At 42.7% G+C, this 21,746-nt stretch overlaps 1 protein-coding gene across 3 annotated transcripts in view; it reads left to right on the top strand.

Moving 5' to 3' along the window:
* Positions 1 to 14,154: 14,154 nt before the first annotated feature.
* LOC147436709 (uncharacterized) overlaps positions 14,155 to 21,746 on the top strand; it is a 40,635-nt gene continuing 33,043 nt past the window's right edge. Inside the window, exon 1 of one of the 3 annotated variants that reach the window (XM_086485766.1) lies at positions 14,155 to 15,630. In XM_086485766.1, coding sequence (XP_086341892.1) covers positions 14,482 to 15,609 — 1,128 coding nt within the window. In that variant the 5' untranslated portion in view covers positions 14,155 to 14,481 and the 3' untranslated portion in view covers positions 15,610 to 15,630. The remainder of the gene's footprint in view (positions 15,631 to 21,746) is intronic. The other 2 variants (XR_015184700.1, XM_086485765.1) reach the window with 2 other exon arrangements.

The raw sequence follows: 21,746 nt of genomic DNA, 5'->3' as shown, positions 1-21,746 counted from the left end.
AAATGTTTTTGGGCTCATGAGGAATGCTTGGCGGTTCGATAAGGTCAACCAGCTCACCTGTGTCAATGACATTATCATTCTGTCCTAGCTGTTTTCGTAAACGGCTAACATGGAAAACATGATGAACTCGTGAGTGCTCTGGAAGAGCTAACTTATAGGCCACTTGACCTATACGTTTGAGAATGGTAAACGGTCCACAATAGCGTGGTGAAAGTTTAGCAACTTTTCCCGTCTTTAGACTTTCTGAATGCTCCAGAACTTTGAGGAAAACCTTGTCTCCTTCTTAAAAAGTAGCAAGACGTCGATGCTCATCTGTGTATTTCTTATATCAATCTTGAGCTTGCTTAACATTCTGTCGAGCAACTCGAAGCATGTCTAAATGGTCTTGGAGAAAATCCTTCGCTTGTTGTAGCTTCTCCTTAACCAACCCCACCGTAACGGGTGATCTAGGTTGAAATCCATACAAAAGCATAAATGGACTAAACCCTGTAGTCACATGCTTTGAACTATTATAAGCAAATTCCAATATAGGTAAGTAGTCTTCCCAATTGGTTTGCTTCTTGCCAACGTATGCTCGTAGCATATCCTCTAGCACTTGATTAACTCTTTCTATTTGACCATCCGTTTCTAGATGAATAGTCGTACTTAGATTAAGTTTAGTTTCCAAATTTTGGAGCACAGCTCTCTAGAAGTGATTATCGAACTTTCGATCTCTATCACTAATGATACTAGCTGGAAGACCATAGAGTCTATATATATGCTCTAAATAGCCATGCTGATTCCGGTATCTTAATCGTAGTCTTGGTGGGAATGAATCGGCCCATCTTTGTGAGACGGTCTACAACTACCCAAATGGCATCATGGCCACGATTTGTAGTAGGTAGTCCTACTACAAAATCCATAGAGATACTCTCCCACTTACCTTGTGGAATCTCTAAAGGATGTAAAAGGCCACCTACCTTGAGGCTCTTTGCCTTATTAACTTGGCACTGTTGGAAGTTTGGTACGTACTCTTGACCATCATGATGTAAGCCCGCCCAATAAAATTTCCGTCGAACTAAGTCATACTCTTATGGATACCTGGATGACCAGCACTTGGACTATCGTGACACTCAAATAAGATTTGGCGCTTAGTGTCTGAGTCCTTTGGCACACATACTCTACCTTTGTGGAGTAAGTAGCCATCATCAATGGAGAAATTCTTCCATCGCTTAAGCTCTTCCTGAGTAGGGGTGGAGCTCTGTGTGTTGGAGTTTCTATCTGGGTGTGCAGATACATGTTGATCTGGATGTTTAGAGACATGTGAGTGTGAGGGATCCCTTTTTAAAACTGCACTCAACACTTTAGCATATGAGTGATCTTGTGCACACTTGCCACGTAATGACTCCAAAAATACACTCTTTAGTTCCGTGAAAGCAAGTGAATTAATATGAGGCATCCGACTTAGTGCATCCACTACTACATTATATCGCCCCTTGCGATATCGTAGCTTACAATCATAAACTTGAAGGATTTTTGCCCATCTAGCTTTACGGCCCTTCAAGTCTGTTTGAGTAGTAAACCATTTGATACTCTCATGGTCAAAAACTGTTGGAATTAGGGTTGAAGAGAAACACACATAGCTTGGAGAAGACGAAGGAAGCTCAAGGCACACAATAGAGAGTGTGTTACTTAGTGTGCATTGGAAAGATAGATAGCCCTAGAGTGATGGGCGTATATACAATACGCGGGGGAAAAAACCTCCTAAAGAGGGAAAAAATGCCCCGGCGGTCCTAGTGTGTTCACACACATCACTACCACATGTATATGGTAACAAATCCCCCCTGGAGTGATGCGGTGAATGAGAGCTGGCACATGAGTAAAGGGAAGTGCCATGTCCTAAGGACATGATTAGTCCACAAAGGGGAGTAAGCCCAAAGCTTTGAGAAAAGCTTCAAGCTTCTCACGAGACAATGCCTTTGTGAAAAGATATGCAAGGTTGTCCTGTGTTGGCACATAAGCCAAGATGATCTCTCCTGCTAAGAGCCTCTCCCTGACATAGTGGTAATGCACCTCAATGTGCTTTGTGCGAGCATGAAAAACTGGGTTCCTCGCAACTGCTAATGCGCTCTGACTGTCAGTGTAGATAGTGTTGGCAGTGTCCTGTCCAACACCCAAATCAACCATAAGGTGTCTGAGCCATACACACTCAACCGTAGCTGTGAAGACTGCCCTGTACTCAGCCTCACAACTCGAAGTGGCCATAGTAGGTTTCTTCTTTCTCAACCATGATATACATGAACTGCCAAGCATGACACAAAAACCACTTGTGGACACTCTCCTGTCAAAACAACCAGCCCAATCTGAGTCCGAAAAATCATATAAGTCTGGCGGCAATGATCCCCCCTTGGGATAAAACAATCCAAGATGTAAAGTGCCACTAAGGTAGCAGAAAATCCTCATGACAGCCTGCCAATGCTTAGACCCTGGGCTATGCATAAATCTACTGACCTGTGAGACTGCAAACTGAATATCCGGCCTCGTGTTGCATACATAAATGAGGCAGCCAATAGCAGTTTGATAAAGAGTGACATCAGCAGCATCGCTAGCATCATGTAGACTCAACTTTAAACCTGTTTCCATGGGAGTGGAAATAGGTTTACAATCCTCAAGTCCAAACTTACATAGCAATGTCTCTATGTAACTTTTCTGACACAAGGCAATACCACCATCACACTGCTTAAACTGTATACCCAAGTAATGATGCAACAACCCCAAATCTTTCATTTTGAAAGTAGCATTCAAATCAGCCTTAAATTCAGCAATATGTCTCTCATTTGGTCCAGTGATCAGCAAATCATCAACATAAAGAACCACAATGAGAAGTACATCACCCTCATGCTTTACATACAATGTGCTTTCTGTTGGACTGTTTACGAAAGTCTTGTTTGACCAAATGAGTGTCAACTTTCTCATACCAAGCACGAGGATATTGCTTCAACCCATACAAAGCCTTGTTACATTTGCACACTTTGTCCTCTTGTCCTTTTATGACAAAACCGCGAGGCTGCGTTACATAAACTTCCTCAAATATGTCACCATTCAAGAAAGCAGTAACAATGTCTGATTGATGTACATCCCAACCAAAATGAGCTGCCAATGCAAATAGAAAACGCACAGTAGTCATACAATAAGTGGGAGTAAAAGTCTCTTCATAATCTATGCCTTTTTGCTGTGCATAACCCTTTGCAACAAGTCGAGCCTTATGGCAATCAATCTCACCATCCGGCTTGCGTTTCAACTTGTAAACCCACTTCGTACCAATGGCCTTTTTGCCAGGAGGAAAATCACATAAAGTCCATGTGTCATTTTCTATAAGTGCATCATATTTTGATTGCATGGCAGCCATCCAATTTTTTGAATTTTGTGCTTCATCAAAAGACAGAGGTTCCTCAACATCATGTAAGCTAGACACAGCCAAAGCATAACAATCTGATGCATAAGATGCATGGCGAGAGCCTGAAGGAGTACAACTATACAAAGGTACATCCAATTTACTATCTCGCAAAGTGTGCACCAGCCATTTTGGCATACCTCTAGCCTGCTCATTTTCAGCCCTTTCCTCATCAAGTACATCATGTACATCTGCATCAGTAATAGGCTGATCTAAAACATTTTCAAAAACCGCCATAGGCTGTACATTTGCCTCATTGGAACTTACATTCATATTTCCACCACTGAAAAGAGGCAACAAAGTGTCATAAATGTCATGTGAGCTTACATTACTGTCTCTAGTACATGACAGCAAGGGCTGAATAGAATCTTCCACAAACACCACATCCCGAGAAACCACAATACGTTTTGTTTGTGGATGATACAACCTGTAACCTTTGCTTTCAGCACTATAACCAACAAAAATACATTTGACAGCCTTATCATCCAATTTTCTGCGCTATACTTGTGGCACCAAAGCATATGCCAAACAGCCAAAAACACGCATGTGCTCAATAGAAGGCTTTCTACAATGCCATGCTTCATATGGAGTAATAGACTGCAAAGCTTTCGTAGGACACCTGTTAAGTACATAAGTGGCACACATGATGGCCTCAAGCCAAAAAGAATGCGACAAAGCTTGACTTTTGACCATACATCATGCCATTTCCGTCAGTGACCTGTTTTTCCTCTCAGCAACACCATTTTGCTGAGGTGTATAAGGCACTGTACATTGGTGTTTTATCCCATGACTAGCCAGAAATACATTAAATTCATGAGACATATACTCCCCCCCTCGATCGGAACGGAGGGTGCCCATATACATTTCGAGACATTTTCAGCCATAGCCAGAAATTGTTTGAAGCACATAAAAACTTCGGACTTCGCTTTAAGCGGAAATACCCATGCATGCCTTGAGTAATCATCAATGAAAGTCACGAAGTATATGTAATTTCCCAAGGACGAAGTTTGCATGGGCCCACAAACATCACTTTGCACAAGCTTCAACCTGCATGTGGCCCTAACTGAACCATCCTTTGGAAATTTAGAACGCTGCATCTTACCCAAAATACAGCCTTCACAAACATGTTTGACAGGTGCTTCAAGAGGCGGCAAAGAAGCAACCATATCAGATTTCTACAAACGTAGCAAACTGGCAAAATTCAGATGACCAAAATGTGCATGCCAAAGTTTTGCATCTGAAATAGCCCTTGAATCTGCAATAGCATTTGCAAAATTTTGTCCACACTTGTCATACAAAGTGATCTTATACAGCCCACGACACAAAATCCCAGATGCAACAATTTCATCACCAAAACTGAGATCATGAACTGTACATCTGTTATCCACAAATTTGACTACAAGTCCAAGTCTAGCAAGTGCGGATACAGACAAGAGATTCTTCTTGATCCCAGGTACATAAAATGCATCAACAAGTGTGAAGGAACTGCCATTAGCAGCAGTGAGCACAATCTTTCCAACTCTCTGAACTAGATAAGAGGCGTTGTTGGCACAAGTGACTGAATTCCCATGAGGGACAGACTCGAGAGAGGTAAACAATTCACGATGTGAGGTAATGTGCTTTGTAGCACCACTGTCGAAATACCACACATGTGAATCTACAGCAACTGACAAGCATGCATCATGGACAGCAGGATTGTAAGTGCACTTTGTGCTAAAAGCCCATTCTGCATCAACATCAGCAACACAGTCTCCTTTCATAAAAGACTCAACAATGGCTGCATTTGTAGTGGAACCAGCATTTGCAGTGGAACCACCCTCTTTCTTCTTAGCCTCTTTGGCCTTCAACTTAGGACACAACTTGATCAAGTGATCATTGGCTTTACAATAATGGCAACGCATCTTCTTTTTGCCCTTATCACCAGAATTTCCAAACGAATTGCTTCCAACAAAAGCATTAGGAATAGAATTTTTGCCACTCGTAGCAGAACCATAAGAAATGGCTACATTGCTGTTACCACCCTTTCTTTGAGAAGCAATAAAAGCCTGTTCAACTACACGCTGTCTAGTCCTGTTTTTTCTGGAAAGTGACTCTTCAACAGCAATGTGCATAATGCATCAAACTTGTGGATTTCCTTGGTTCATAAGTCTCCAAGTACTAGCAAAAGTCTGGTAAGAATCTGGTAAGGCATCAAGAACAGTCTGCACAAGGGAACTGTCTGAAATAACTTCACCTGCAAAAATAAGTTGCTCATTGATATCCTTGACACTAGCAAGGAAAGTGTCCATATCATCTTCCTCATGCATAATCTTCGACTCCAGCTCTTTACGCAACAAAGCAATTTTAGCCTCATTGCGGCTTGCATAAAGACCTGCTAGAATATCCCAAGCCTATTTTGCAGATTTTGATGAACGGATGTGAGGAACAATGGTGCGCTTCACAGACAATGCAATCAATCCTTGCAGCAAGACCTGCAACATCCTCAACATCGCCTACATCCTTAGAACCAGGACGTACATCAATGCCCTGCACAATGTTCCAGACACCCTTTGACACAAGAACATGTTGCATCATATAAGCCCACATAGGGTAGTTGTCCCCATCCAACCTGTCCTCAGCAGCAACAGCAAACATCTTGAACACATCTGTGTTGTTGTTGTCAGCCATGGTAAATGTTGCACCTGATGTGAAAACTGCCCAAAATAAGGAGAAACAGAGCGGGAACAACCTGTGCTATATAGCACAAACCGTAGAAAACTATAAGGCACCTGTTATGCAGAAAACGGCACTGACAAAAATTCTACACAAAATGACGAAATAGCCTGTGCAGTACTGCCTATAGTGGAAACGGAGGCCGAAATGAGCCCAAATCAAAATTCTGAGCAGACCAAGCTCCGCGACCTCCCCCAAAATATTTGTTGACTTGCGAACGCTTGCCAAAGCTCACTGAAATCGGAGAAAGTGAGCAGGCGTGTGCTGTAGCAGCTAGCGACTAAGCCCGGGAGGACGTGACCTGCTATGATAACAATTGTTGGAATTAGGGTTGCAGAGAAACACACACAGCTTGGAGAAGATGAAGGAAGCTCAAGGCACACAATAGAGAGTGTGTTACTTAGTGTGCAATGGAAAGATAGATAGCCCTAGAGTGATGGGCGTATATACAATGCACGGGGGAAAAAACCTCCTAAAGAGGGAAAAAATGCCCTGGCGGTCCTAGTGTGTTCACACACATCACTACCACATGTATATAGTAACAAAAACTACTTCAAACTCGACACCATATAAATAGCGTCGCCACTTTCGTAAAGCGTGAATTATGGCATAGAGCTCTCTCTCATAGATAGAATAATTCTGTTGAGCTCTATCTAAATTTTTACTTTCAAAGGCTATAGGGATCTCTCTCATAGATAGAATAATTATGTTGAGCTCTATCTATCTAACTTTTTACTTTCAAAGGCTATAGGTCTTCCCTCCTGGAGAAGTACCGCACCAATGGATTTATCACTAGCATCAGTCTCTACCACAAACGGCTTAAGTGGGTCGATGATTGCTAGGATGGGAGCAATGGCCATAGCTACCTTGAGCTGCTCGAAACTGCATTTTTGGGCTTCTTCCCAAGAAAAGGTCTTACCTTTTTCTTTAAGTTGATCCGTCATAGGAATAGTGATTTTGGCATAGTCACGGATATACTGTCGATAAAATCCAGCCATCCTAAAAATATTTGAAGCTCCTCAACCGTGTTGGGATGTGGCCATCGAAGAATGGCAGCAACCTTGTCAATGTCCATCTTGATGCCAGAATAAGAGATCACATGACCGAGGTAATGTATCTCTGTTTTAAAGAAATCGCACTTGCTTTGCTTAGCAAATAGCGCGTGAGCTCGTAGCTGTTCAAACACTAATCGTAAGTGTTCTATGTGTTCATCTTCAGTCTTACTGTAAATGAGAATATCATCAAGGAAAACCACAACAAATTTTCCAAGATAGGGACGTAAGACACTATCCATGAGTGTCATAAATGTAGCAGGAGCATTGGTTAGACCAAAAGGCATAACCAAAAATTCAAAATGCCCGAACCGTGTTCTAAAGGCAGTTTTGGAGATATCTTGCAGTAGGATACGTACTTGGTGGTATCCTGAACGAAGATCTATCTTTGTATAGTATCTTGCCCCGTGGAGTTGATCAAATAACTCATCCACTCGAGGTAGAGGATACTTGTTCTTGATGGTTATCGCATTTAATCCGTGATAATCTACGCGCATGCGCATAGTACCATCTTTCTTTTTTACCAATAGACTTGGTGATGCCTAAGGCGAAGTGCTAGGTCTAATGAAACCACGAGCGAGGCGGTCAGTCAACTGACTCTCAACCTCCTTGGCTTCTTTAGCACTCATACGATAAGGTGGTTTACTCACCGGTTTAGTGCCTGGCAAGACATCTATGCCATGCTGCACAAAGGTTTCACATCACGTGTAGGGGGTAAACCCGGTGGTAAATCACTTGGGAACACATCACTATACTCCGTGAGTAAGTGAGTCAGATTTTTCCGTGCAAAAGGAGAAAGTAAACTAGAGTTATGCTGGGATGGAGAATCTTGTAATTCCTGTAATGTTTGTTTTACAACAGTTGCACGTTGCTCTATAGAATTAAAATTGAGAGCACTTTGCTCGTTAGATTTATTAACACTTTGTTTATCAATAGAATTCATTGCAATTTGCATACCATTACTAGAATTCATTGCACTTTGCATACCATTACTAGAATTCACCGCACTTTTCTCTTGAGAATTCACAAGACTTAGAGACAAGAAGTAACACAAAAATCAATGAAAGGGCGATGGTAATGTGTGTGCTAGTCTCCACCCAACCGTGCTATCTTATAGACTCCCCCTAGCGTACACACTGTCTGGCCGTGCCGGTGGCCTTGCCCATAGGACCCATGTCCTTTCACAGAGCTCCACCCCTACTCAGGAAGAGCTTAAGCAATGGAACAATTTTTCCATTGATGATGGCTACTTACTTCACAAGGGTAGAGTATGTGTGCCAAAGGACTCAGACACTAGGCACCAAATCTTATTTGAGTGTCACGATAGTCCAAGTGCTGGTCATCCAGGTATTCATAAGATGTATGCCTTAGTTCAACGGTAATTTTATTGGCTGAGCTTACATGACGATGTTCAAGAGTACGTACTAAACTGCTAACAGTGCCAAGTTAATAAGGCAGAGCGCCTCAAGGTAGGTGGCCTTTTATATCCTTTAGAGATTCCACAAGGTAAGTGGGAGAGTAGCTCTATGGATTTTGTAGTAGGACTACCTACTACACATCATGGCCATGATGCCATGTGGGTAATTGTAGACCATCTCACAAAGATGGGTCGATTCATTCCCACTAAGACTACGGTTAAAACATTGAAATTAACACGGCTATTTGTAGAGCATATATATAAACTCTACGGTCTTCCAGCTAGTATCATTAGTGACAGAGATTGAAAGTTCGATACTCACTTCTGGACAGCTGTGTTCCAAAAGTTGGAAACTAAACTTAACCTAAGTATGGTTTATCATCCAAAAATGGATGGTCAATAGAAATAGTTTATCAAGTGCTAGAGGATATGCTATGAGCATACGTTAGCAAGAAGCAAACCAATTGGGAAGACTACTTACCTATAATAGAATTTTCTTACAATAGTTCAAAGCATGTGACTATAGGGTTTAGTCCATTTATGCTTTTGTATGGATTTCAACTTAGATCACCCGTTACGGTGGGGTTGGCTAAGGAGAAGATACAACAAGCAAAGGATTTTCTCCAAGATCATTTTGACATGCTTCGAGTTGCTCGAGAGAATGTTAAGCAAGATCAAGATCGATCTAAGAAGTACGCAAATGAGCATCGTTGTCTTGCTACTTTCGAAGAAGGAAACAAGGTTTTCCTTAAAGTTTCGGAGTATTCAGAAAGTCTGAAGATAGGAAAAGTTGCTAAACTTTCACCACGCTAGAGTGGACCGTTTACCATTCTCAAACGTATAGGTCAAGTGGCCTATAAGTTAGCTCTACCAGAGCACTCACGAGTTCATCCTGTTTTTCATGTTGGTCGTTTACAAAAACACCTAGGACAGAATGATAATGTCATTGACACAGGTGTGTTAGTTGACCTTATAGAACCGCCAAGCATTCCTCATGAGCCCAAAAAGATTTTGGATTCTCATGAGCTTTGCATGAGACATCATGTCAGACGACGGGTCTTGGCAAAATGGCTAGATAGACCCGAAGAAGGTTCTACATGGGAGAATGTCTCTGTACTTAAGAAACGTTTTCCTACGTTCATTTTCGAGGACAAAAACAATTCTCCAAGGGGGGGTAATGTAAGAACAAGGGTCCTATGGGCAAGGCCACCGGCACGGTCGAACAATGTGTATCCTAGGGGGAGGCTATAAGATAGCACAGTTGGGTGGAGACTAGCACACGCATTACCACCGCCCTTTCATCTTCCTATATTAAATGATCAGTTTAATATGAGAAAATCATTTGGTAAAGATAGATGTTATATTTTATGACATTACCTCTCTTTTGAAATCATAGTCGTCCTCGACTATGAGGTAGAGAAGATAAAGCCTAGTCATTAGTCCATGTTTATTAGCGGGTAGAGGATCCCTTTTTACCCTACGACATCATTCTAGAATGGATGACTAATCCATTTGGTGCTCGGGAGACTTAGCTGCCGCAAGCATGTCTGCTCTTAAGTCCATATCATACTTCTAAAGTAGAGTGGCAAGTTCTACTTGGTGTTTGGGAGACGTCGTCACCACAAACATGATCCTAAGCATGCATACTTCTTAAATTTTGTGCACAATAAAAGAAAGAGAATGATTCTTATAAGACAAAAACATTGTCCATTTAAAATGCACTTTCATTTGCTTACTCTAGTGTAGCATCATAAGCATTGACAAGGTTCATATTATCCATAAGTTAGGCTCCTTGCATCCATCTAGCGTCTTTAAAAGGATAATTCTTAAACATAACAAGATATCATTGGATAACGTTACCATTTCTTAGTACCTTGTCTTCGTATCAAAGAATTGATTCGCGTTGCAACATCGCTTCTTAATCTTCGATCTCTGGTGGGTCCTCCATTATTAGTTCTTTTTGTGTCTCTTCTTTGTAAGGCTTGAGTAGGCTCTCATGGTTAGCATTGTGAATGAGCCAATGGTTGGGCAACTTTAACTAATAAGCCATCTTATTGACTGGCTCTGATACCAATGTAATGGAAATGGCCTATGAACTTTGAGAATAACGGAATTAAGAGAATTAGAGTGACCATTTTTGTGAGGTTACTTTGAGAACATTGAGGGTGAACTTAATTAATGGTAACAACATGAACATAGTACTTAACTAACTTGGCATGAATAATACTTTGCAAGAGAAAGAGTATTAGAGAACATGACCATAGTTGAGGACCGCATTTACTTGGAGCCGTTCCCCCCTCCAAAAGGCATTTGTATTATAGATTCTCTCATCATCAAGAGAGACTTGGTAAATACAATCTGTGTGTTCCTTGTGACCTTGGTGATGCTATGAATATGGAAAGCTTCATGCATCACGAGCATAACATAAACTTTGCAAAAAGCATTAACTATCCCAAGGTTCAGTCCCAAGGCCTCAAACGCCTTCGAAGGTGGAGAGAGGTAGCGGGGAATGAGGGTAGGGAAGAGGAAGAAGAATCATTCATAGGAGAAAGAAATAGTTCCTCACTTATCATCACTCTTCTTGCTTAGCATAGCATAATAGCATAGTAATGAAGATGAAGAAGATGACAAGCTTAAGCATTGAAGCATGGCTCTTGGTTGGATTTGCATTCCATAGCCAAGATTGTTGGTGTAGGCTCTCAACTTCTTAACAAGCTTGGAGAAGGAGATAGAGTTCTTGCACTTCGCACTCCAAACAATGAGAGAGTGTGTGTGTGTGGTTGTGGGAGAGTATACCCCCTCTCTTGCTTGCTCCACCTCTCTCTCTCTCTTGTGTATTACTTAATCATATCATTTGGACATGTGTCCTCTTTTTTCTCTTTAAGAGAAAGAACTCAGTTATTTATTTTTATGCATCTAAATTCTCATTGTACCCCTTTAAAGCCGATCCAATAGGATTCAAGCACATCATGAGGGCTCAAATGGGGGAAATCTTAACATGTGTCTTTTATGCTTCTTAAGTCATTTTATTTGAATTGAACACTTCAAGTACCTAGTCTTTTAAGTATGGAAACAGTTTATGCCTCTTGAGACTTTATCTTTGAATTGAACACTTCAAGAACCTTAGTTATATAAGCATAAAAATCACCTCAAACTTTGGGCAAGGTTCCCACAAACACTCTAAGCACTCTAGTTAGCAAGCCGACAACCTCATGCTTGGGTAGGATTCCCACCTCAAGGTCAGCTTTAGCTTGCCTAAGGTCAAAGGACTTTTTAACACTAACTTTTGGAGGTCTTTAATGAAGCTAACCTTAAGGTATTTTAAGCTCCATTGGATACACATTGCTCTTTGATAGACTACCTCCTTTTGGACCCCTATTGAGATGTAACCATCTCTCCTCCTGGTCCCTTACTGAGGTAACTCTAGAAACACTTATTGCACATTGCTCTTTGGTAGACCGTCTCCTTTTGGACCCCTATTGAGATGCAACCATTTTTCCTTTTGGTCCCTTCTTGAGATAATCTAGAAGCACATATCTATATCCTAACTCTTGTTCCCCTTTGATCTTTCCATATTAAATGATCAATTTAATATGAGAAAATCATTTGATAAAGTTAGATATTGTATTTTATCTCACACACACACACATACATTTTGGAAGCATGAAACAATATACTACAAGGGCACAATTTGCATCTATGATTTCACTTAATGAGCATAGCTTGAGAAGGAAATTCTCCATTGCATCATTTCAAATAGAAAGGAACAAAAGTGAGCAATGGATTTGGAAGAAAATATTGGAACGCAATGAATGGCATAAATTTGAAAAAAAAGAAGTTACTAGGCTATGAGGGGTTGTTTTCTAATGGGAGGACATACATTATCATTGCCAAGCTTAAGCATGTAGATAATTACCATGCCATGAATCAATTTGCACTAGCATCCTCTCCCCTCGTGTTTGTTAGCATGTCAAATTTGCTGTGTTATAGCGTATGAGCACTTCTTCTATCCCATCCTTTCCATGACCTCAATGGCAGAGTAAGTAAGGCTCTTTATTTCAAAGTCAGTAGCAAGGCACTTGAGCTTAGCAGCAAAAGTTTGATCTTGTAAGCAGGGAAATAAACAAAGAGAAAGAGAGAAAGATGCACTATCCTAGTAAGCTTACAACTGTCAAGGGTTTGAAACTGTGATCAATCTGCTTGTTCAGACTACATGTAGTAGTTAATGGGATAAAAACGCTACGCATGAGAGCAATGAAAGAGAAGAGATGGATATAATTTGTTACTTGCTAAGTTTTCGTTAATCATGGGCGTGGCTTGTTGGCAGTTTCTTTGTTTAATGCTCTAGAGGTTTTCCAGGCCGTACTATGCTAGTACTACAGAAGCTGGACTTGGTTGTCATGCCTTCCCTTACCATCTCACCATCTCTCTCTCTCTCTCTCTCTCTCTCTCTCTCTCTCTCTCTCTCACACACACACACACACACACACACACACACACACACACACACACACACACACACACACACACACACACACACACACAGAGTCTCGGACTTGTGGAATTATTAGGGTAGTCGGCTAAATTGGTGACGCAAATTTGGTTACAAACCTCTTTGATAGTGGTAGACTTGTGTTTTGGGAGGATGGAAGTTTGGCCGGAAGAGTACTACCACACACTAGCCTTAACCTTAGCCAGTGCTTTTAGAAACAATAAGTAGCGGCCTATCAAAAATCGCATTCCATTGCCTAGAATTGTATGGGGTGCTTCCCTGTTATCCCCCTTGTCGTCTGTAGGTGAAGCTCCATCTACTCCAGGTTTGCATCTCTTTGAGTAGAACCCCAAGTCAATGCAAGCAGATTGTTGTTGCATGCTAGATCACTATTTTCCCATTGCCTTTCTCTCTACAATGGTGAAATGAGCATGTTTGCAACACCTATTCCTCCATTATGAGCAATGCGAGTAGTGTGGCAATGTAGTGGTGTCACATAGGGATTGGGGACCGTGTGCAACCATATGGCTAGGGTCAAGATAGTGTTCATGTGGGTAGGAGTGGAAATTGTTTATGACACCCTACATCATAAAAGAATTGCATCCCTGCAAGTGAGAAAGAGAAGCAAATGGCTCTGCAAACAAATTTTCGTATCAAAAGTCACTGGATGGTGCATTTGCTAACATATCTCTCTCTCTCTCTCTCTCTCTCTCTCTCTCTCTCTCTCTCTCTCTATCGAAAGTTGCCCAATGGTGCATTTGTTAACATCTCTCTCACTGCTCATTGCGTGTACTGGATGTCTCTCTCTCTTCTTGTCGTTCTTGTGTGATCGCAGGCTGCAGGGGACACTCGTCGGACTCAGTAATTGCTGACATGTGGCTGAGGGAAGGGGCCGGAATTCCGACCCGCTTTTAGATATAGATAGATAGATATAGAAAAAGTGAATACACTAGACAAGGTGCCAACAAAAATGGGTTGGACAGAGTGGGTTTTGATGTGCATTCAACCTTGGTCGTTAGCCCTTTTCCAAGCCAAACAAAAGGGGGCTGGCCATGAAAGGGAATTTTCTATAGCTGAACAGGAGATTTGCAGAATTGCAGGTCAGCTGGTGCTTAGTGCTATGCGGGCAATGAGGTCACCTAGCCTAATGAGTAGGGAGTCGCGACTGTCTTTTCCCCTTTGGAGTGCTTATTGATAAAACGCAAACGATTCTTTTCTTGTTCAAGGTGGGGCGCTCACTGCTTGGTGCTTCAACACGCCACCGCCTTCCCCTCATCACACTCAATTTATAGGGAGAGAGAGCGCTCCTCCTCAGCGTCGCAGCAGTCATGCAGAAGAGTGAAAGGTTTATTAAAGAAAGAGTCATGAAGTGAAAATGTGGGCGACGGCTACATTGGGGCGAATGGGGGTTGCCTTCTGTGGGAAGGAAGAAGCAGCAGCGCTAGCTCGGGGGGGTGGCTGGAGTTGCGGCAGCGTAAGTGGTGGTGTGGCTGCATGGCCATTACTAGTACAGGCATTGCTGCTCATGTTCCTACTGCGTTGGAAAGTGGTTGCTGCTGGATCCGACTTCGCTACCATAAACTCTGTGAGGCGAGAGGGCGTGGACAGCTCGTTGAGGAAGTATGCCTTGTTAGCAGTGCCGCATGAGCAGGAAGTCGCAAAGGCGTACAACGTCACTTTAACGCCTCTGTTGCAAGCAGGAATCGAATCCCAGGCAATGCGCCTGCCGTCGGGCATCACTCTGCAGCAGCAGGGCCTGACTTTCAACGAGATCTCCATACCCCAGGGCGCCCTCTTCTCCTCTTCAGGATCGCCCTCGTCTCCTCTTCTGCTCATTTACCGCAAGATCGTCAACTTCACCGTCTACTCCCTTCCCTCCTCCAGCTCCTTCTCCTTTGCAGGGCCAGTGGTGGGCATCATCGCCTATGCCCCGCCCAACTTCACCACCGACGACCCTTCCCTGCCTCAACTGCCCATCTCCTTCTCCTCGCCCTCCGTCACCGCAACTTTGCCCCTGTTCATCTCTGATGCACCCTCCACTTCCATCTCCTGTGCATTCTTTGCCCCCAATGGCTCTGTTTTCTTCGCAGACCCCGTTTCCTCTCCCAATGTATGCATCTCCGACACTTTGGGCGTCGATATAGCCTTGGTTCTCCCCACCCAAGATCTTCCTCAACCGCAGCAACAGCAGCAGCAGCAGCAGGAGTCGCCATTCATCGATGGTGGTTTCAATGCACCTGCCTATGTCAATAGCAAGGGTAGTAGCAAGCATTGGAAACTGGCCATAGGAGCCACCTGTTTAGCTCTTGCAGGGGTTGGCTTCTGTGCGGCCTTTGCTGTAGCGAGCGTGGGACTAGCTCAGAGATTAAAGGTTATGATCATGGCTCGACTGACAGGAAACGAAGAGGCTCTTCAGACTTCTTTGATAGGGGTAAGCAGGGCACCATCTGCTCCTGCCCTGCGAACAAAACCTGCCCTGGAGATGGACATGGCGCGTTTCTGACGTATCATATTCACCTATCAGGTAGTAACGTTTGATCCTTGTCATGCTGGTTTTTTCTTCCTATGACATGCTGGTTTCGCGTTTGTGATGTAGGTAGTAACGTTTGATCCTTGTCATGCTGGTTTTTTCTTCCTATGACATGCCTGATACTCATACGGAGATAATTTGCTCTTGCATTTTCTAACATAATGTGGTGTACTGTTATCTACTCGCTCTACTTTAAAAAAAAGTCATATTATCAACAAGATCCCTACCTCAGCCTAGCCCCCCCCCCCCCCCCCCCCCCCCCCCCCCCCCCCCCCCCCCCCAAAGTCCCTAGCCTATGGCCTACCACCTGCGGACACCCTCGTTGGTTGCCATCGTTGTTGCTTTCCCCCCTTGGCAGTGTTAGAAAAAAACCGGGGTCTTGTGTATTTTAACCAGTTGAAATCCTAAAATCCCGGTTAGGTTTTGAGCTTGTCTTGAAGAAAACCGGGAAATTTTCACAAGTTTTAGTGTGGTTACCGGCAAAAGCTTCAAATTTTGACCTAAAAAACCGGGAGAATTTCAGGTTTCCCCTTATTTTCTTCGGTTAGGAAAAATGTTTTTTTCTAGCCCTGCCCCTAGGCACATGCTCTCGTCGTTCCACTCTACAATAGTACTCAACAAGCAACATCTCTCATTGTTATGGACCCATGGTAGGCAAGACGGCAGGACGGAGTCACCATGCACGCCCTCGTATGTTGTGTGTGTGTGTGTGTGTGTGTGTGTGTGTGAGAGAGAGAGAGAGAGAGAGAGAGAGAGAGCAAAGCAAAGAGCAAGATGTGCATGCCCTCCACGTCCCCCCTTCTTCTCTTGGCCCCATACAGAGCGCATTGCAACACCAAGCCGCCTTATAGGCTAGCAGCATACATGGCAAGGACGCCATCTTTAGCTTCAACTAAAGTGGTTCACCTTTGTCACAGAGCCAAGGCAGATTGAGAGAGAATAAGAGAAAACGAGAAAGAGAGAGAGAGAGAGAGAGAGAGAGAGAGAGAGAGAGAGAGAGAGAGAGATTCCACCAACTACGGAATTGTTGCATGCATGCAAAGATGCGTTTGTGAAGGCAACCGCTAAAATTATCCATAGTATCTCTTAGATTCTTGCTAAAAGATTTTTTTCAAAATCGTTAGCACATACTGTTTCAACAGTTCGTGCTCAAAGAGCCGTTGATTATGACCTTAAAAGAGGTAGAACCCCTCTCTTGTGCTGCCCACATGTAGACATTCAGCAGAACGTTCGTTCAAAAAGTGGTTGCCACATCAACCAGGCCCATCGTGCCCCTTATCAAACAAATGGCTCCTCCACCCGTGTCACCGCAATGACCCCCCCCCCCCCTTCACTATTTGGCACGAGTCTCTTCAAATGGGATCAATGGCTAGAAGAGGTTTTAGGTCCGATCTTTTATCCAAGGCCGTCGATTAAGGCTCGGCGGCAATTTGTAAATTCAAAAAATTTGGTAAATTCGGGTGATGACGGTGCTCATCAATGTTTACGGAATAAAATCGGCTGTGAAAATTGGAGTAGGACAAAAATATGTAAAAGTAGCTTCAAAACATAAGAGAATAATATATCCACATTTATCACTACTTAAAGACTTAGAGCTTTTAAAGACTACATGTCATGTGTCAATTTGTTGATGGATACAGCGTCAATAAATTCGGACGTTTTTGTAAATTTGAAAAAATTGGTAATTTGGGTAAGCGATCTATGGTCGATTTGGGGGTTTTTGACACCATATTTTTGTGCCTTGTGTGTCTTCTTATATCTCGCAAAAAAAAAAACCTAAGAGAAGCTCTGCATAAACATAAGATGATCTCAATAGCATAAAACAAAGTCATCCACATCATACCTCTTGACAGACGAGATGTATTGATTGAGTGAGCGCAATGAGAGAAAATCAAAGAAGAAAATTGCGCTCTTGTCCTTTGGTAGATGTCTAATCAGGCACAAGTGGCAATTGAAGAACAAAAGTAATGTCCAATGATCCCTAGAAGCAATAAGAATTTTATAACATTGCATAGAAAGCTCAATACCAGAACGAAAATAAGCTTGGAGAATTGCTCAAGAACGAGTTACTTATCAACAACATGAAAGAATGTAAACACTCGTGTAAAAAAGATCAACTCGACCAATGTAAATGGACAATCTTTTTCGTAGATGACATATGCAAGTATCATGCTCCTAATAGCCGTATCCAAAAAAGATAGCAAATCAATTTTGATATTAATTCTAGTTTCATACCTTGTATTTTTTGCGGGTGAAAGCTCCCATGGATGTCGACGGAGAAGAAACATCGATATGTATCTTACTCTCACCCATCTTTCAAACTTTTAACTATAGATTGACCTCCATTGAGAACGCTAAAGTTTTTTTTAAAAAGGCATGCTTTCAAAGTTAATTACAAGCTCAAGCATTACCTTTTCCATCCTCTCCGTGGCTTCTCACAACCACCCATGAGTTTTTGTGAAGCCTTTGTTGGTGAGCAAATGTTGCTCATACATAGCAGCTATAACAAAACAATGCAATGATCTCAATATCATTGATAGAAAACACCGTGATTTGATGCATTTGTTAAAACAATGTGCATCATACCGGAGTAATGACATTGCCCGAATTGATTTCTCCCTTTTCTCCTGCCAAATCCATGGAGCCATCGTTGATTTTTTCTTGGTCACTAGAGCCCCCTCTTCATAATCTTCTTGCTCTTGTTTAACACCTTTGTACTTTCTTGACTATTTTCGGTATTGTGGACCAACCAAGTTAGTAAAATCATCGTTCTAGAGGTACATAGTACAAGACATGCGATGAAAAATAACTAAAAAAAAACAAAATAGTGTTAAACCATTTCATCGTATCCTTTCACAATTCTTTCTTGCATTTTGGCAATCTGCTTCGGCATGCCTTTCTCCCAGTCCGCCATTTCTTCTTCCAAATATTGCACTCTCCATCCTTGTAAGGTATTTTTCCACTAAAAGAACTAAAAAACCATCTCTTATCTGCCCCATCTTCTAAATCTTTACGATACTTTTGTCTTGCGAGCTTCACACACGATTTGATGCTTTGCAATCAAGTTTTTTCTTGTCTATGTGACCATGATTCGGTTGCCAATGGGATGCGTTGGCTATCCTTGGGTCTTCCTATGGCTCTACGAGGAATGTCGATTGTAAAGCCATGATTCTCTTGGATATGTAGAATAATATTGACACGTTTATCCCATGCTTTACCCCATTGTGGACATTCCTCCGTTACACGGCAATAGCGCACAAGGACACCATCCTTACCTCTAATATCCTCAATGTAATAAGGGGTAACCTATGCAAGACAATGTGCTCTCTCTCTCTCTCTCTACATATCCTCAAATGTGGAGCTTTTGTTTCTAGTGTCTTCATACCATATTATGATGAATTTGCTTCAAGGGGCTTTTAAGCTCCTTGTACCTACAAAAGAGTGTCGTCGCATACATGCTAGAATACCTTTGTCCAAATGGTTGTGTACAAGCAAGGAACTTCTTTTGAGCATTGCCTCTCTTGAAAGTCCTTTCATATTGGTCTTGTTTGACTAACACTTTAGTAATTTAATGTTTCTTGCTCTCTGCCTTCAAACTTTGTAACTTGAATGTCAAGACAAGGGCAAGGTCAGGGAGTCATGGACTGGGCCAAGGGCCGGACTAGGCAATGTGGAAAGGGAATCCAGCTAGGGCAAAGGGATAGGAGCATTCCCTATATAGTGGGAGGTTGAGAGGTGGATTCCAGGCTCTAGTCACCCCTAGGCTTTACACTGGTATCAAGAGATAAGTTGTTTTTTTGGGAAAAGAAGGCCTGGTGATTCTAAGCCAAAAAAGGCTCTTTCATGTTGCATGCCGTGGAGAGTCTCTCTTGCAAAGGGAGAAAGGCGGAGTGGACGAGCGTGTGTAGGAGGGCTTGGGAAGGAGAAGCCGCCGGGTGAAGGTGCAACAAATTGGCCGCGGAAGGGCTCAACAAGAGCGCTACACCGCGCTGAGCATTTCTGGACACTAGAGCGGAGCCCCGTTTTCATCACCTCGCTCGGCCTCACCCTCTCTTGCCTTGCGCGCTGCCGGCTTGATAGCCATAGCTTCTGTGAGCTGTGAGTTCACATCTAAACGCCTAAGGCCCTTGGCCTTAGGACTTAATGTCATCTAAGGGTAGATATCCACAGGGATTGCAGCAGCTTAGAGCCCAAGTTAGTCGCAAATTGTGACCACATACTCGGCTACCATCGGCAAAGGGGCTGGCAATTAGAATCGATACTACCCTGCGTGCAGCAATCAACAAGTCGACAATCCCCTGTGTAGTCGGTAAATTTTTCTAAGGGATTCATTGGCAACCGTGTTCATAGAGCCAATTACACTAAAGCAATAACAATTTCAACCGATTCGACTACGACGTGTCCAAGCAGGGTACCTGCACGGGTGGATTTACGGATTGATTACAACTTGGACAACCAACATAATTAGCATGGGTAATTACCATTTGCGGTGCCAATTACGACTACGGGATTCTTTTTCCTCGACTCATGTTTTTTTTTTTGCTATTCCTTCCACTGCACTGTGTCGCTATGGGTTCAAATATCAATATGACTTTTGATTTCAAGCATCATATGCTTGATCCTGCCCGTGATGGCTCGCGGCCGGATGCTCTCAAAGAGAGTGCCTGCGACGCTACGATGGGTGACGACGCTTATGAATTGCTTGATATTCAAGAATTTTGTGCACTTCAGACACGCATATTAGTCATGGAAGGAAATTTTGCATCTTTAAATGAAAATGTCACTAAATTATCTATATTAGTGATACAACTTACGCAGCAACAGGCCAAGGGCCCTGTTGACACACACATGCATGAGCAAACTGCTACTCAGGGGCAAGGCCCTTTTGATCATGGATAGGGTCCATCTCCAAATTCTTTGCACACTCTCACTGCAAAGGAGGTGGATGAGTTGTTGAAAAACACCAAACCACCGACTTTTAAGGGAGAAGACCGAGATCGCAATAAGGATGCAGTGAATATCTTTCTCAACAAGTGGGATGGAATTCATGCCTTACGGCGTACTCTGGACGCAGTCAGAGAACTGTAAACAAGCTTGACTCTGAAAGGCAAGGCCTACAAGTGGTGGATGTCGCTCAAGGAGAAGAATATCATACCACAGAGTTAGGCAACCTTTGAGGCTATGTTTCACAAAGAATTCTTGCCTACAAATGAGGCAGATCGGAATTGGACAGCTTGGGACATGTGTTCCATGTGCCAACACCCATCATTACTTGAATATATCTCTCACTATCAGGATGCTATCCTCAATTTGGAAGGACTAGACACCTTTTAGAAAGTACGTGGGTATATCCGCGGTCTGACGCCAGAGCTTAAGAAGCACGTCAAGACTCAAGACCCTAAAACACTTGAGGAATCCATAGTGAAAGCACACATTCATGATGATCCAGATGAAAAGAAATCACATAATAATCACGTGCCTACTAATACACATGGTAATACACGCACACAGTATGGGCACAATAAAAGAAAATTTATAGTAGCCAATTCTGAAGAAGCTAAAAAACCCAAGGGGTCCAGAGGTCCTCTCTCTCCTGAGGATTTTGATAAGGCTAAAAAAGAGAAATTATGTTTTCAATGCTTGGGAAGCGGTCATGGCAAAAAGGATTGTCCCAAGGGGAAATCTGCTGCTCATGGCAAGGAGAAAGTAGTGCACATGTTGCAACTGTTGCCTCTTGAGTCTTCCTCACGATTCTCTACAGTGGAAGTAACACACACCGAGGTGGTGCATGAATGTTGTCTCACAGCTTCCATGTGGCAATAAACCTTCGGACCACATGAGTTAGTACGTATACACGGATCTCTATAAGGGCATAAGGTGCGCAACTTGGTAGATGACGGTGCTACTCACAATTTCATTAATTATGGATTGGTGAAAAAACTCAAATTGCCTCAAACTCCGAGTATCCACCACTACAAGGTAGCAATGATGAATGGATATGACACCAAAATCTGGGATACTCAAGTCCGAGCTGTATCGTTGGAAGTAAAAGGCTACTCCACATCCTTAGGTTTTCAGGTTATGAACATGGAGCAGGCAGACGTGGTCCT

The sequence above is a fragment of the Adiantum capillus-veneris genome, chromosome 17 (genome assembly GCF_014529385.1).
Source record: "Adiantum capillus-veneris isolate H3 chromosome 17, ASM1452938v2, whole genome shotgun sequence".
Classification (NCBI taxonomy): Eukaryota; Viridiplantae; Streptophyta; class Polypodiopsida; order Polypodiales; family Pteridaceae; genus Adiantum; species Adiantum capillus-veneris.
Note: the sequence above shows the minus strand (reverse complement) of the source record. Positions and strands in the feature narration are given on the sequence as shown.